Source organism: Podarcis melisellensis, assembly GCF_964234715.1.
Source record: "Podarcis melisellensis genome assembly, chromosome: 6".
Taxonomy (NCBI): domain Eukaryota; kingdom Metazoa; phylum Chordata; class Lepidosauria; order Squamata; family Lacertidae; genus Podarcis; species Podarcis melisellensis.
The window spans coordinates 61,422,181-61,438,844 of record NC_138538.1 but is presented as its reverse complement, the minus strand read 5'-3'; the positions used below and the strand labels follow the sequence as shown (position 1 = coordinate 61,438,844).

The window sequence follows — 16,664 nt, the reverse complement described above, 5'->3', positions numbered from 1 at the left end:
TTCTTAATTTCATTATAGATCATTTCCCAGTAGGCTTTAATCTTCGGGCAGGTCCACCAAAGGTGGTAAAAGGTACCTTCAGCCTCATTACATTTCCAGCATTTATTATTGGGCAAATGATAAATTTTTGCAAGCTTGACTGATAGTAGTGCAAATAACATACAAAGATGCATTCTACCAGGGAAATTTTTTCTTGCAGAAATGTGCACATTAGCCAAAGCTGCATATTAAAATGTGTTTCCTCGCCAGGACTTTTGAAAATAAATAAATATACTGCAAATTGCTGCAAAATGTGTGTAACTGAATCCAAGATCGGAACAATGAAAAATGGAGAAAACGTAAATGGACAGATTCTTCCATCTGTCACTGTTATCTAGGCCTGATCTTAGAAACATTGATAGTTGGGCCATGGCAGAGATAACCAATCAGCCATAGTGTGACAGGCTGGGCTGGGGGATAGAACCAGGGAAGACAGTACTATCCCCTTTTTCCTTCACCCTCCAGCCTTCTCCAGCCTGCTGCCCCTTGATCTTTTGGACTACCACTTCCACTGGCAGAGGCTGATGGGAGTTGTAGTCAAAAACACCAGTTGGAGGAGGGCACCAGGTTGGGGGAGGCTGCTCTGTGCCACATCACAACCCTCCCTCATCCAGCATACATCAAATGTATTTTATCATGCTCAGTTACTAAACGACTGTGGTTTTATTCTCAGTTACTCTCTTTCAGCTTAGTCACTCCTATTCTCATTTATTATCTTCTTGCATGATTAAGTGTGGTGACTGACCTTTAGGGAATTTTGATGGGTCTCTTTTGTATGCCAGCATAGCAGTGGAATGGTTTTAATTATGGTACAATCATGATGCAACTGTGTAAGGAGCAAGCACTTCATTCAATATTTTATACAGTTCTGTGTTAATAAAAATGTGTAGTAAGAGTAGATTTGCAATTCATTAGTCTTTTCAGCTTAAACAAACGACAGAGGAAATACTGCAGTGAAAATATACTACTTATCGAAAACAGCATAAAAGGTTTTTAAAAAAAGATTAAGTGGGTTCTTCATGTTTTAAATAAAATAAATAAAAATAAACTTAGCTGAACTGCAATGTGCAATTCTCCAGTGATACATCTTGGGAGCATTTTGCTAAACTTAGTGTTCCTAGTCCTAACAAATTCAGAGATTCATAATAAGACACAATTCAGAATCTTTTAAGAGATCTCAGGTTTGAATTTTTTGAAAAAACAAACACTGGCCTTATCTCATTGCATAATTTCCCCACAGTGTGTAGGAACAGCATATCAAAACAGTGTTTGATCTTCCTCTGAATCAGGTTTATGCACAGTTCTTATGGGAATATATTCCTGAACATAAAGTCTGTGTGTGAACTGCACAGCATTTGCTCCCGAAAAATGTCTACAGAGAAGTCTAGTACTTCTTGCTGGGTTCATGTGATCATAGCTCCGCTTTAGCCTAAATGCCACAGTTTTACCAACCGAAGAGACTCAAGACAATGCAATGCTGGCACCTAAGAATAACAGTCTCCAAAGAAGTTCTGTTAGAGCGAAGATTCCCATTTGTGAAACAGAACTTCCCCTCCCTCTCCTCTCCCTGTGTAGACCCTCCAAGTGTCCCTATTTTCCAGGAACGTCCCTGATTTAGAGAAGCTGTCCTGGTTTCTGATTTGATCCTGGAATGTCCCAGTTTTCCTTCGAATGTCCCTATTTTCATTGGAGAAATGTTGGAGGGTGTGGTAGGATGTCCTAATTTTCATTGGAGAAATGTTGAAGGGTATGAAGAAGTGTGCATGCACACGAAAGCTCATACCAAGAACTAACTTAGTTGGTCTTTAAGGTGCTACTGGAAGGAATTTTTTTTTTGTTTTTACACGTAAGTTAAATGTGTGTAACTTATGTGTGTATACAGGTTTTTTCTGTTTCCAGTAAGCTTCCAGAGGATTTCAAATTGAATGCCTATGTGAAGGAACAGCATTATTGAAATCCTGAACATATCTAAGCTTATTATCTCTGCAAAATAAAAAATAATATATGCAGTGTATTATTTGCTGCCAGAAATGCCATTTTAACTTTGCATCACTATCAGCAAAGTCCATGAAGATTACTAAAGCTAGATTTTAATTTGTTCATAAGGATTAACCACCACCACTTGTTTATGGATCACAATTACAAGGAAATCAGTTTACATCACAGAAGACTTAGAGTTAACACACACAAAAATCTGCATTCATTCTCCAGAAACAGAGTTTATAAATTAATTACTTCTATGGGGTTAGACTTGCAATATTGGTTTCCGTCATGTAGCAATTGTAAGATTGGATTTTGAAAATATATCAAGAAAAATTCTCAACTTTAGAGCCACCTACGGCAATTAAATATGTATTCTGCACTAATGAGCATCAGAGCTTAGACGCTGTAGTGAAAAGCTGAATGCAAGGCATGGTTTGATAAAGATGCTTTGACTATTATCCAGCAAAGTATCCCTAGGTGCTGTCTAGTACTCAGCATGGAAGTCTGACCCATTTATCCACATGCCTAAATAAGGATCTGACACTTACCTTGTACTCAATTTTAAGAGGTCACAATTTGCTCATTTTATCTGCACTCTGTGAAGCTTCAGTACTACCAACAAATTACCAATGGGAGGGTTTTGAACCTAAGCACAATGACATACCTTCCTCAGAATTTATTAGCTTACTGAACTACTTACTGAACAAATACATTCTATTCTTTAAGCACACAATCTGTATAACAGTTTTGAGAACAAGGGCATTTAAAGGAAAAGCCTATGCCCCTGAACAGTCTTCCTCTCATAATTTTCCAAAATCAGAAATTATACATCATCTAAAACAGAGGTTGGGAACCTCAGGCCTGGAGACAAATACAACCTCTCTGTCCCATGGGACTCACCCACAACCTTCCCTGGCCTTGCTTCACAACCTCCTTTGTGGTGTTTTTTTGTTTGTTTTTTGTCTGTTTCTTTTTGCCTGGGTGGAATGTGCCTCTTGAACTCTTAATAATGGCTCTTGCTTGTCTGGATGAGGGGAAGGGAAGGGTTTGTGTAGGAGCTACTTTACAGTACAAAGGACAAATTTACATTCATTTCCCTGCCCACTTTTGCCTCTGATCCCACCCATCACTGGCCCCCAAAAGGCTGCCCAAAAAAGGAATATGGCCCTTAGGCTTAAAAATGTTCCCTATCCATCTTCTAAGGCAATGTAAAGTTCATTTCAAGGAGTTAATGGGTGGCAATATGCAAGGGTTATTAGGAACACATTTTCAAATATTACGTTTGTTTTAAATGTGTTTAAAAATTGTATGCTATGATTTGTGGTTTTGTGCATGCATTGGGATTTAATTGTTTCCCCTTCCAATGGCATTTTCATGGCCTCGTACGTAGAATGCCAGTCTAAAGAGTCCCTCAACATTAGTGAGTAGCTTTTCAGGGACATCGGGGAGACGGCAGTAGAAAGCAGGAAGTGAAATGCATTCAGGCAACCATGATAGACTGCACACAGTCTTTTGGTTCCCAGCATAGATCTTTGTCAGGATGCTGTCAGCAGCTCCCGCCTGGTTGCCAATGAAAGTATAAAGACAAGGAAAAGTTTCTTACCGTCCTTTTTTATTCCAATAAAACCCAGCCTCTTGGATAATGGTGTTGCATCAATGCCTCCAGGGAACTGGGTTAGTCCATTCTTGCCAACTCATCCAGCAGGGTTTCACTCAGCCCTGCATGGTAAATAGCCATCAAGGCTTCCTGATTCCATGCTAGCTCCTGTGACAGCAAACTGAACTCTGTACTACTCCATTATCGAGTAATGAAAACATTGTGGCCTAATTTGAACATTAGATTGCTTGGTATCTGATCACTGATTTCCACACTGTGGCTGCACACCAAATAATCTATCAGGAGAGCTATGGCCTGGCCAGGATGCAGGCCTGTTATAGCTGCTGGGGTTGACCAGGCATGTGAGCTACACCTGTCCTGAGCTTTCTCCAGCTGAGGAATCACACATATCCACCCCAAGCTAACGAGCCCCATCTGGGCTATGGGTGCTTGCCTGCCTTCCCTCAGAACTGACAGTTGTAAGTTTTGGAATCCTGAGATCAGGGGTGGTATGTCCTATTTTATCACTTTATTGTCTTGCTTTGAAATCAGAATGGTTTTCTGATTCATCTGTCTGTTCGCTGTCAATTGTGCACAGTTGATATAAAGCTGAGTACAAGTGGGGCATGCAATAAAATATTGCAGTGTGGATCACTCCTGTTAAGGGTTCCAGGAAGGCATGCCCCTTTTCAAGCTACTCCATTCACTGACCATTTCCATATTTTTCTCCCACTCGAATAAACAGTTAGCATCTTGGGCCCACCAAACCAGATGTTTGGAGTTTAGTGTAATTTTTGGGTTTGTTTTTTTTTTAATGTATTTCTTGGGACTCCAAGACTGCTGATATCTCCCTAGTATGTGTGCTTAAATGGTTCCATTTTGGTTGGATAAAGATACACAGTTTGAAAATGAATCTTATAGCAGTAATCCTGTTCAGGCATTTTCCATACATAGAACATAGACAGAACATTTCTACTGCAAAAGGAAGCAGTGGGACTGTGCCAGTTGTTTTTCTTCCGACTTCTTGCAGGGCACACACAAGAGGCTGAAGGCAGGATTGGCAGCATGGTTCTTCGGTCTCCTTCTCCATGCCTGAACAATGCCTGGACAGGGCTAGTGTCAAGGAGGCTTGAGACTTGTCTCAGTGGTCTATAAATGCACATTTTGTAGACAGTAGTGGTCCAAGCATTAAATTTCAAAGAATTTTATTTATAAATAGCGAGTAATTTGCAGATGAATTAAATGGATTTTGTATCAGCAGCACTTTAGCAGCATTTATTTTGAAATTTAGGAAATGAATATTATAACAGCACTCTAAGGATACTTGAATGAAAAGGCCTTGAAGACCTCTTCAAGACAAGCACTATCACATTCTATTTATTCCTGAACATCCTTCACCTACTTTTCAAACTGATTTCTTTTTACTGAAGCCCTAAGCTTACCTTTAATTGCATCTACAATTACGCTGTGATACAACAGATTTCAGTAGACAAGTTATATAAATAAGCAGCTATGCAAAATTCAGCTGCAATAGGAAAATTGGAAGCATCCATGTTTATGAGCACCCATGTTTGGAGGCATGAGCCTCTGAATGTCAAACACTGAATACAAACAATACAAACAGGTCTATTGCCTCCACTCCCTGTTTGGATACTTCCCTGCCCCTTATGCCTTTCAGCTGTTGGAAACAGTGCAGGGTGCTGGAATTGTTTATTTATTTTAGGCATTTATTTATTTTTATTTAAGGTATTTATAGACAACCCTTTGCTAATATTTCTCCCAGGACCCTTCATAGTGCAGAACAGCAGCAAACAGCAAGGTACATGAAACAAAATAATTAAAATGTACAACAACAATTAAATGTCCATTAAAGCAGCAGAGTGGAAACTTCATTTCTGGTGTTTAAAACACAGCATACTTCCAATACTTAAAATACAAAACCATTAAAATGCCCGAGAGAACGAAAACGTCTTAACCTGACAGATACCTAAAGGGTAACAGAGCAAGGGAAGGTGAGGTTGTTTGGGAATGGACTTCCACAACTGGGGCACCTTCAGACCTTGCTTTGACAACATGAGATTGCTCCTAAGTTCTTAAATGAAAGCTAGCTTTGATTTTTGTGCTTCGCTTTTTGGGCAACACTTTTAAGCAGGAAGGCATAACGTTCAGAAAAATGCTCATATTTTCTGTGTTCAGCTCCAGTCATGCTCAGTGACAGCAGAAGAATAGTGGAGAAAACTCTTTAGACGTTTTAACTGGAATAACTGTCATAGGCAGGCAAACAAATCGTATAGCACAGCTTCCAAAACCAACAGGATACTACTATCCTTGTACATGTCCCTTTGCAAAGAAACTATCCTTATAGGCTTCGTGTCAACAGGATCTGGTATCTGAGCAGGAGATCCAACTTAATTCTGCCTTAGGCTGCAATCCTAAGCATATCTATACCAAGCAATAAGTCCCACCGAGTTAAAGAGAGCTGACCTAGTAAACACATATTTAAGTCTCAAGAGAGATCAGGCATGAAAAAGAATAATTAGAATGAAGGTACAAGTGGATTTGATTGGGAGTCATATGCTGAATGAAAAACTAATGAAAAACGTAAGACTAACCATATTTCATTAAACCTACTAATTTCTTAAATACTTTGAGCATAAGCAACTAATGAGAGCGTATAGGCTCTTTGTAATTTGACTTAGACTATTGCTCTTCAGAACTAAGCAGCATGAAGTTCTGAATGAAGACTGTACTTTACTGTGGTGGGTAGGGAAGAAAGATAAAACAACCCGTCTGGAAGTATCTTTTCTCAGCAGCTTTGCATAGATGATCAGTTTTCAGAGAAGTGGAATTGTCATTGCCCACTCTGAATGCATTCATGGTCCCTGGTCAAACCAGGTCCACAAATGATTTAAGCTCTACTAGTGAAATGTTCAAACTAGCTTCTAGCAGTGGTTTCCAAAGGGTGTGATGTGCCACACTGGTGTGACAGGAGAGGATGGCATGTGTGGTGGGAATATTCAAGGACAATCAAAGAAACATTTAAACATCTCAGTGTAGTGTAGTGGTGTGGTGTAGTGTAGTATCAATTTATTATTGTTATTATTTGCAGAATTTGGATAGATAAATTTTCAAGATGAGAGCAAGAGCTTCATGTGATACTGAGGACAGTCCTAGTTGCGATCCAGAAAATGCTGTTAGAACAGAACACTGGAGAACACTCATTCAATTTGAGACCAGCAACAGGCCCAAGCAACTCTGTCAACTCTTACAAATATGAAAGTTCAGAAAACAGAAAGGCTTATTTGTGTAGATGAGAAGAGATGAGAGTTTGTTTGTCTCAAATTAGACCTAATATATATGAGATTACCTGGCAAAAGCAAGCTCACAACACTCATTGAGCTTGTATACATATTTAAGGTACATATATGGAAGAGTCATTTACTACTATATTTTGGGAATGATTCCAGCTCTTATGTAGCTGCATTGTGACCCACGATCGTATTATAAAGTACTTGTGTTCTGTGTTATAAATCAAGCACTGCCAAGAGTTGCTTCTTTTTGTTTTCCAATGAATTTCTTATCAATAAAAAAAAATAGTTGTGGTGTGAGCAAATGTTTATTCTGAAAGTGTTGTCCAGAGAAAAAAGCTGTAGAAACACTGTTCTAGCAGCACCAGTAGTTTGTTTTTTTGGGGTTTTTTGACCCACACAAAATGACCACTTTGTCTTGCCATAAAAATCACAACAGCAAGCAATAAAGTAAAGCAAAGCAATTATTGTTGCAGCACACCTGGATATAAATTTCGGCAGCAGAAGGAACACAGCCTAACTTAAAGGATTTTGATGCTTTGTGGAATAAGTGTACAGATCTACAAAGGTATTCATCCTCCTCGCACCGTATTCTCACAGCTGCCCAAACAATGATATATTGTTATATTTTAATGGGTATATGCACATATATAATTGGCACATCAACCATACCTCATAACTACTAACGCTCTGGCATATATTCCTCCAGATTTCAAAAAGAGAGAAAAAGAAAAAGGGGGTTCAAATAATAAATGCATCGCCATGAGTCCACTGCATATCAATATAAGTAATTGTTTACATTGTTAATAAAAAATGGCACATGGGGGAACCTTGGAGGGGGAAAATCTTACACAACCAGCAACATGGCGGTTATTCTGTTAAAGGCAACCAACATTCCAATGAATGACAAGAGACTGTAGGCAGATCATTTCATCTGATGTTCTTCTGTCTGTTGCGGTGTTACATGACAAAGCCTGAGATGACTCAGTATTATCTATTGCTTTTTAGTTGGATGTACTATTGGCAGGATGGGCCATTTCTGAGAGTGCAAGTGGAACCTGGCTCACAAGAGTTCACACCTTCACTTGGCTTCCCTTTAGTTAGTGTGGAGATCCTGGTTCTGTGCAAAGAAAAACTTCTCAGGAAAGTGGATTTGTTTTGCAATACGTTCAAGCATTATGGGCTGAGCAAATCTGCAGTCTGAGCCAGGGAATGACGAACTTTGGCAACATCAGTATGTGCTGCTTAGTGGATCACTTTCTCCCAAATGAACCTGCTGTATTTTAAGGTTCTCTTCAAAGGAGATACTTTAAGCTTACAATGGCTATCATCAAGCAGAGGTTCTTCTTGACTGTGACATCTGTTGGATGTCTTCCCCAGGGAAGCTCCCCTTGTGTATTTTAAAACCTTATTTTGCCAGAGCTTTTAAAACTTCGGGGACTTGAATCTTGAATTTATTTTATTTTACTGCTATAATTTTTAATGTTTTGCTTCCACTGTTTCTTCCACTATTGTTGTGATTACTTGAATTTATTGTTTTAATACTTTATATTAAAACTTTTCTGCTCTTATACGGTACTTTGTTAGCTGTCCTTGGATCATTAGAGCTGAAAGACATCGCAAAAATAAAACACTGAAAGCCATGCTAGAGGCTGATGCAGCCATGAGGCTGAAATTTAATGTAAAAATCTGGATTCTTGTGATTCTACAAGCTTCACAAAACAACTTCCAAACCATTTGTTCTAGTGGGTGAGTAGGTAGAATTCTCTTATTTGCAAATACAAGTAGTACTACAGATTGTTTGGCAGATTAATAAATGTCATCATTTGTGTACATACAAATTCAGCGTTCACTAGGCTTGCAACAAATGCTAATACTATCAAAATACAACAACCGTACTAATTAACCATCAAGCAAGACACTCAGACCCATCCAAAATGAAAGACAAAAGCACAGCATTTGTCCATTTTAAAAGATATTATGTTATGTTCCAAATGTCTGCCTCTGAAAGCAGGGACAAGGATAATGTAATTTGCAAGTACACGATTTACACATGTTTACATTCTCCTCTCACAATATAAACACATGTAAAACAAAAAAGACATTTAAGTGTTTAAAGTTACTGCCATCTCTTTATAAAGCAGCTGCAAACCTGCATAAGCACACTCCTGAGTAATTATCAGGAGGTTAATGGAAATGTTTCTGTGAAAGCTATTGCAGTGCTACAGCTTATGCAACATTAAAATATGCCATCAACTATAACCAAAATCCTTTAAGTAGCCAAAAGAAGCAGCAGGAAACAGTTGGGCAGTCCAGAATAAGAAATAAGTTTATTAACAAATCTATTTATCCAGTAGTTTAGGACCACATTTTAAGAACAAGAAAAGTAACTCATTAAATATTAGGTTCAACACAGCTTCCTACCCTGGCCCATGTGTAAAGGGCAGTGCACATAAGCCTCACTGCACACAACCAGTACCTGCACCAAGTCTCTTGAACTATACCATGGCTGTCCCAGTCACAGAACTCTATACCAGATATGGTGCTTCCATAGAAGGCTTGCCACACCCAGAAAGCGTCCAGATGTTTGGCCCTCTGTTAGCCTGCATACATAAGCTGCTCTGCTTGGACCCCACAAAGGATATGGACAGAAAAAGAAACAGCAACAGCAGAGAGGCAAGTATTTCACCTTTATTGAGATTCTTCTGCTTAGGAGGCTGCACCACAGAAACTGGAGAGGAACCTGAAATGGCTTCACAGGTCTTGCAACAACACAGTAGTTGAAGGACCAAGGGTGCCAGTACCCAACAATCTAATCATGACAACCTCCCATATCGAATGAAGATTGGTTCATAGGTAGGGAACGAGTATAAGTAATGCAAAAGGCCAATGGAAAATGGAAAATGCAACCCACTTTGCATTTGTTCGTACAAAGCCAGCAGGACAGGGGCTTTACAAACATCCTTCAGACGAGAGAGGTCCACAACTGCCATAGGGCTGCATAGAGTTCTGTAGGGCTGCTTACCGCAGAACAGCTCACACTCCCTGAAGGAAGGCCATTTCGATTCCCCATGAGATGAAATCCTCAGAAGAGTCATGTCAGAGAGTAACTGTTGCATGGGCTCATATGGAAGGGGACATCAGAACTTTAGAGCCTTTAGGTAATCAGAACTTTAGAGCCTTTAGGGCTTCAAAGTTAAGAACTAGCACTATGAATTATGCACTGTGAGAGCCTTGGTCTATACTGGATAAGCAGCTGGGTCAGCTCATTTTGCTCTAGCTAAGGTTTCTGAACTGTCTTCAAGGGCGGTTTCACATGAAGTGCGTTGCCACCATCTCACCTAGAAACCACCAAAACTTTAATGGCAGCAGCCTGGTCTCTATTTTCCAGCACCAGGCATAGCCAGTGAATCAGCTGGAACCAATCAAAAGTGCTCTTGGCACAGCTGTCACCGGGGATTTCAATAATACTGGTCAAGCAGCGTTGTTTCCCATTGGCCTTCTTTGTGGCCAACATATATCAGATGTAATAAAAATAAGGAACACTACCAAGTGCTCTGCTGCTTCTGCCAGATACAGAGAGATGAAGAGTGTACCATCTTCATTTTTATCTCTCTGTCACTGTTTAACAATCTGAAGAGAAAACAAGTGGAAATCTTTTCCCAGAATCTATCTACAGTGCTATTAAATGACCAGCTGCCCATATATCTGCTGACGTATTTGACTGACCTCTTTCTCATCATCCTTCCAATAACCCATTTGTACTGTCTCTAAGCCGGATAGTGTCTTCAGACCAAGTGAAACAAACCATACTCCAACTGCAGCACTGGCAAAGGGATAGCTAAGATATTAGGACAGTGAACTACACAGAACTGACTCGTGCAGTTAATTTCGAACCATGAGAAAATTGAATTCTGTGACATTTCTTTTTGGTATGGTAAGCCCCAAAGAAGGATACATTCCAAGATAATTTGATTTATAATAACATGCTGCCTGAAATGTACTCCCATTGCTTTTCTCTATGGTATATTCTATTATGAATATATTGGCTTCAATCTGTGGTCATGTGGCATCAGGCTTCCTTTTCCCAATGTACTTGTATTGGTCAATATTCAAAACAGCTGCTACAGCTGTTCATTTGCTATAAACAAATGCCAAAAAGAGAAGGAAAGCTCCTTTTTAGCAAGTTATTTTTTTAATGCATCAGTAAGCATTTTCCTAACACAAATATAAACTAAAATATTTTAAATTATTCCCCCCCTGCACTGTAAGTAGATGAAATTATCAAAGGGAATAGGTATATTTCATATATGTATACATACTTATATAGCACATACAATTTTTTGTCACCACCTAGCCCTCATCCTGCCTTAGTTTATAAATTAGGTATCAACAAATATGTTTATAGACATGAGAAAGGGTTTTTTTATCTTAAAAAACCCACACAATCAAGTTACAACATACTTGGGAATGTTAATCAAACATATACCTAAAAATGCGGGAACTAGGTGCATATCCATGAAACATATCCAGAGTTCATGTTGGGAAGAGAAAAGCCACAGCACAGATTAATCAAATCTAATCAGGTTCCTAATCCTTTATTATTTTCTCTACCATGATCAATAGAACAATTTCCTACTTATTTTCTGTGATAACAAATTCCAGATCAGAGCGTCAGCTACATCACCACACAAAGGGCTGAAAAACCAAAAACTGTCAGTTTAAGAAAACTGGCTGCCAGCTAGACCTTTCTTGAAGATGCTTTGTGAGAGGGAGATATTTGCCCTACAGTCAAATGACAGTCATGTCAAAATTCTAGCACATCACAGTCTTTTACATTGGAGCGTAAGGTTCCAAAAACAATCCATTGCAGGATAAGATTCTCAACACTGGGGCAGACTGCTTGGAAAAGATATATTCTGAAAGTCACATTTAGCAAAGCTTAACTAGAATCCTCATGAGCAACATATTGTTTGCTTTGAAAAACATGACGTGAAGGACAGTTGCAGAAATAATGTAAATATACATAATTTGACTATTGCAGCAGGTACTGTAAACAGATAACAGGCTTTCTTTTTTCTAAAAAAAAAGTGTAGAAAGCAAAGCCACAAACACCCTTTTAAATAAATATGAATATCAAGGTAGCCTTACCACGTATGTGCCACTGTAAAACGTCGCCGTTGACGGATGCTTTTATTCACCAGCAACTTTCTGAAAAAGCATGGAGAGTTCCTTGGAGAGCTGCGGGGGGAGATTTTTGGAGAGGTGGGTCTGTTCCCCGGCACTCTGGGAAGCTCCAGTTCCAAATGCATTTGTTCTTTGAAAGTCTTTATGTAAATCTCCGTCTCTGGAGCAGCAAGTTCCTTAGAAGAATCTTTTGCTGTCATAGCTTGGATGTTGTGTTAGCTTTCACCATTCAGAAAACACAACAATAGCACAGCCCAGAGACATTGCTGCAGATTCAAATGCTGATAAATCGAGAACCTCCGTGCCAGTCATTCAGCCAGCTGAGGTCTGAATGAAAAGGCTGCCTAAAGCAACAGCAGCATAATCGAAGAACAGATAAGTCAATCCCTTCAGAAAAGAGCTTGATCAGTCCTGGCTTTCCCTCTGAAAATGCGCCAGAGTGCTTTCTGTGTCAGTAGCCTCCTTGTGGATGTGGTTTGTCTGCAAGCTACATGGTGTGACACTCGCTGAATTCATTCAGCTGCATATACCAGCTCATGAAAAATGCATAAGGACTCCCCATCAGTCCTTTCCCACATTATGTTAGGTTTAAAATACCTGATCAACACAAACTTTGCTTCCCTCCCCCCATTTCTGAAAAATGACACCCTTTATTTTCCTGCTTGTTACAGGATGGCTGTTTGAAATCCAGCATGTTTTATTTTAAAGGGTTTTCATTCAGAATTATTTGCTCACAGCCCACACGGCAGTTGCTCCACCTACAACATGCTTATTGGTTCAACTTATTTTGACAAGTGGATGCAAGTTTGCCCTTCCTTATTCTATACATAAAGGGCACTTTATCAGTCGGACTGCTTCAGAAGAGATCTTGTGCACACACACCAAGAGCCTCCAGCTCATGATCTCTAAACAAAAGCAAGGCTAGAATTGACCATATTATTAGCAGAATGTAAAAATAAAGATCTTCATCCAAAGGCTCTACAGTCAATAGACAGCAAATTAAAACATTTTTTAAACCCGCAAGGGATGGGGGGGAAGCAAAAGCAAATAAATAGGTAGAGTTTTGCTCAATCTTATTTTCTATAAAAGTTTAAGAGCCTCCTGGGAAGTGGCAATCACTGCTATTGTGAAAAGCAAGAGCAGCAAGGTAAGATCACGCTCACTGTTGCTTTATAGTGAAATCGCACCTGAGCCCTAAACAAAAACGAGAGTTAAATAGTCACAATGAACTGTTTAGGAAGAAGGCGTTAATGCCACTGCTTCTTAAATTATCTATTTATAGAAGTATTTAAATACTACTCTCTCATAAAACATTGGGGCAGCATACAGAAATACAGAACGAAATAAAATCTGGCAGAGGTAAGTTGAAAAGGCTACATAGCTTTAAAAATTATTAAAGGAGAACTTCAGACAGGTGAAAGGAAAGGTGAGTGTCCGGCTGATTCTGCAGCTTCTTAAATCTGGTATTTCTATTGCAATAGGTCCTGGTCAACCTCATTCTCTTCTTTAGACCCTTTTAGAGTTTAGACCCTTATCTATACCCATTCTATTGTACCTTTGATTCTATTAGCGAGCACAATGTTTTCTTGCAAAAGAAGCACCATAGGGCGCAGACAATATTGGGCGGGATGCTTGCTGTTCCCACAGGTTATTTCATTGTTTTGTACATTCTATGCAGTTTGTGTTGTTCTTGCCATCAAATGCTTTCCTTGGCTGATGTGCACTTTTTAATTAAAACAACATTACAATCAGTGTTCTAATCACACTGCAGGAAGTTTCCCCTCCCCCTACACTGTGAAAGACACATTACTGAATATTACCATATCCGTAAAGACCTGGTGTGTGTGTGTGTGTGTGTGTGTGTGTGTGTGTGTGTGTGTCACACCCTATCTTTCAAACACGCCATCCGGCTGTTGGTAGTTGCCAGCTACTAGCGCAAGAAGATCTAAGCTATCCATTCTGAAGGAAATCAGCCCTGAGTGCTCACTGGAAGGACAGATCCTGAAGCTGAGGCTCCAATACTTGGCCACCTCATGAGAAGAGAAGACTCCCTGGAAAAGACCCTGATGTTGGGAAAGATCGAGGGCAGATGCAAAAGGAGACAACAGAGGACGAGATGGTTGGATAGTGTTCTCGAAGCTACTAACATGAGTTTGACCAAACTGCGGGAGGCAGTGGAAGACAGGAGTGCCTGGCGTGCTCTGGTCCATGGCCTCACGAAGATTCAGACATGACTAAACGACTAAACAACAACAAAGCAAAAACTGTATGCAGTTTTTGCTCAAACTTCACATAGCGTTATACGGACTTCACTCATTCCTGAAGCACAGCCCATCAAAAACAAACTAGGCAGTGCTGCAAATGATGCTCCAACAGTTAGAGCCTGACAGAATATAGAGCAGCTCTCATAATCAATCACTGCGGGGGAGTGTCTTAGATGTCGGTTCGATGGTGTCAGCAACTTTTCCTCTTGCTGTTGGACTCTATGACGGGAATGGCCTCCCACACTACAATTCCCATCAACCCTGCCCATTGGCCATGTTGGCTGGGGCTGATGGGAGTTGGAGTCTAAGTGCAGATGGATGGCTACAAGTTCTCCGCTCCTCTGTTCCCAAATACAATGGTACCTCTGCTCACAACCTGGGCAGAACGCAACCCGCGTCTGCGTGGGTCACAATTCGTGATTTGCAGCTTCTGCACATGTGTGTGACATCATTTTGAGCGTATGCACATACGGCGAAACCCGGAAGTAACCTGTTCTGTTACTTCCAGGTCACCGCGGGACGCAACCTGAAAAGATTTAACCCAAAGCGTCTTTAACCTGAGGTATGACTGTACCTCCCACAAGGAAAACCCAAGACAAAGATGAGTAGCACCATCTTTTTCTGTATCTGTATCTAATTCCATTCCCCTCCCCAAACATTACACTGTGTAGAAAAAAAGGAATGACATACTTTGTAATGAGAGATCCATACTTCTCAGCCTATATTATAATAATGCTACATGTCAGGGAGTGCACATTAGTAACCATAAAAATTGTAAAATAAAAATCAACTTTTTTCAGACGATTATTTAAATTTGAGTTCAATGAAGAAAATAAAAAATATGGAGGCAGCAGGAAACATGCAGAAGAGAAATAAGTGTGCTTTCCTGAGCTGCCACTATTGTTGTATCTTTTCACCAGCAAAAGGTTTCTCACAGGGGGTATTTTTTGCATTATCAATGCATTTTTTACACCAATGGAAAATGAGTAGCTTTTTAACTTGTTGAAAATGCAATATGTGGATCAATAGACAAACATTTACATTATTCTCTTCTTTCTGCCTCCACTGATAGCCAATGAAGGACAAATGCGCTAAATTTGAATAAAGCTGGGGGGGTAGTTATTTAATGTATTGTGCAATATTACACTTAGAAAGAGTAATACTAACGTTTTACACATAATACACATCTGACAAAAGAATAGCATTTTCAAACCAAGGCAAAACCTTAGGTAAAGGTAAAGGGACCCCTGACCATTAGGTCCAGTCATGGCCAACTCTGGGGTTGCGGCACTCATCTCGCTTTATTGGCCGAGGGAGCCGGCGTACAGCTTCCAGGTCATGTGGCCAGCATGACTAAGCCACTTCTGGCGAACCAGAGCAGCGCACGGAAACGTCGTTTACCTTCCTGCCGGAGTGGTACCTACTTGCACTTTGACGTGCTTTCGAACTGCTAGGTTGGCAGGAGCTGGGACCGAGCAACAGGAGCTCACCCCATCGCGGGGATTTGAACCGCAAACCTTCTGATTGGCAAGCCCTAGGCTCTGTGGTTTAACCCACATTCTTAAGGCATGGCCAAATTGTGCATGACTGCCCTACATTCAGTCTAGACACAAAGGAACAGTGTCCCAAATTCCTCACTACTACCTTCCAATGGGGGATTTTGCAAAGATGCCACCACTAATCACTATTAGTGGTATTTGAAATCAGATAAAGTGACGACAAGACCTTCTTTGGCCACTACAATGAAGCCATCCATGAGTCACAGGAGATGCTCATCGCTCCCCTTCCAGCCCTTACTTAAACATTTTTTTTTTAAAAAATCATTCCCCAAGGCTGAAGATTGATCATGCGGTGAGTCCTAGGATAGGAAGGGAGGTCCTTTCTTGGACTCGTCTCCAGGCAGCGCAGCTTAAAGGGCTGAGCAGGAAGCTGCCCCTCACTCTCATTCACCCACCCCAGCCAATCTGCATTCCACACACACTGACTTTCTCCCATATATTTGAGCCAGACCAAGCAGGAAGCAATGCTTCCTCTTTCATTTGTGATTTCCAAATAAGGGGTTAAACATGTGGCAGGGGAAGGGAGGAAATACTTATCTCAACCAACCTCCCCTTACATTTCACCTCTTCTTCCCAAACCACACATGAGAGCAGCGTTGGGGGGGGGGGGAATTGCTTTGGGAGAATTTGGAAGATCTGCAGTAAGCACCATGTCACAGGGTCTCAGAAGTCAGGGGAAGAAGTAGAAGAACACAACTGGGAAGCTCAGAGGGTGTAAGAGAATCAG

The 16,664-nt window shown here is 40.3% G+C and overlaps 1 protein-coding gene across 2 annotated transcripts in view; it reads right to left on the bottom strand.

Moving 5' to 3' along the window:
* Window positions 1–16,664, bottom strand: part of PDE4B (phosphodiesterase 4B) — a 250,155-nt gene that overhangs the window by 175,275 nt on the left and 58,216 nt on the right. Inside the window, exon 1 of one of the 2 annotated variants that reach the window (XM_081915775.1) lies at window positions 12,079–12,704. The exons of the other annotated variant lie outside the window; for it this stretch is intronic. Coding sequence (XP_081771901.1) covers window positions 12,079–12,314 — 236 coding nt within the window. The 5' untranslated portion in view covers window positions 12,315–12,704. Of the gene's footprint in view, window positions 1–12,078; window positions 12,705–16,664 lie in introns of those variants that run through there. 2 annotated transcript variants of the gene reach the window in all.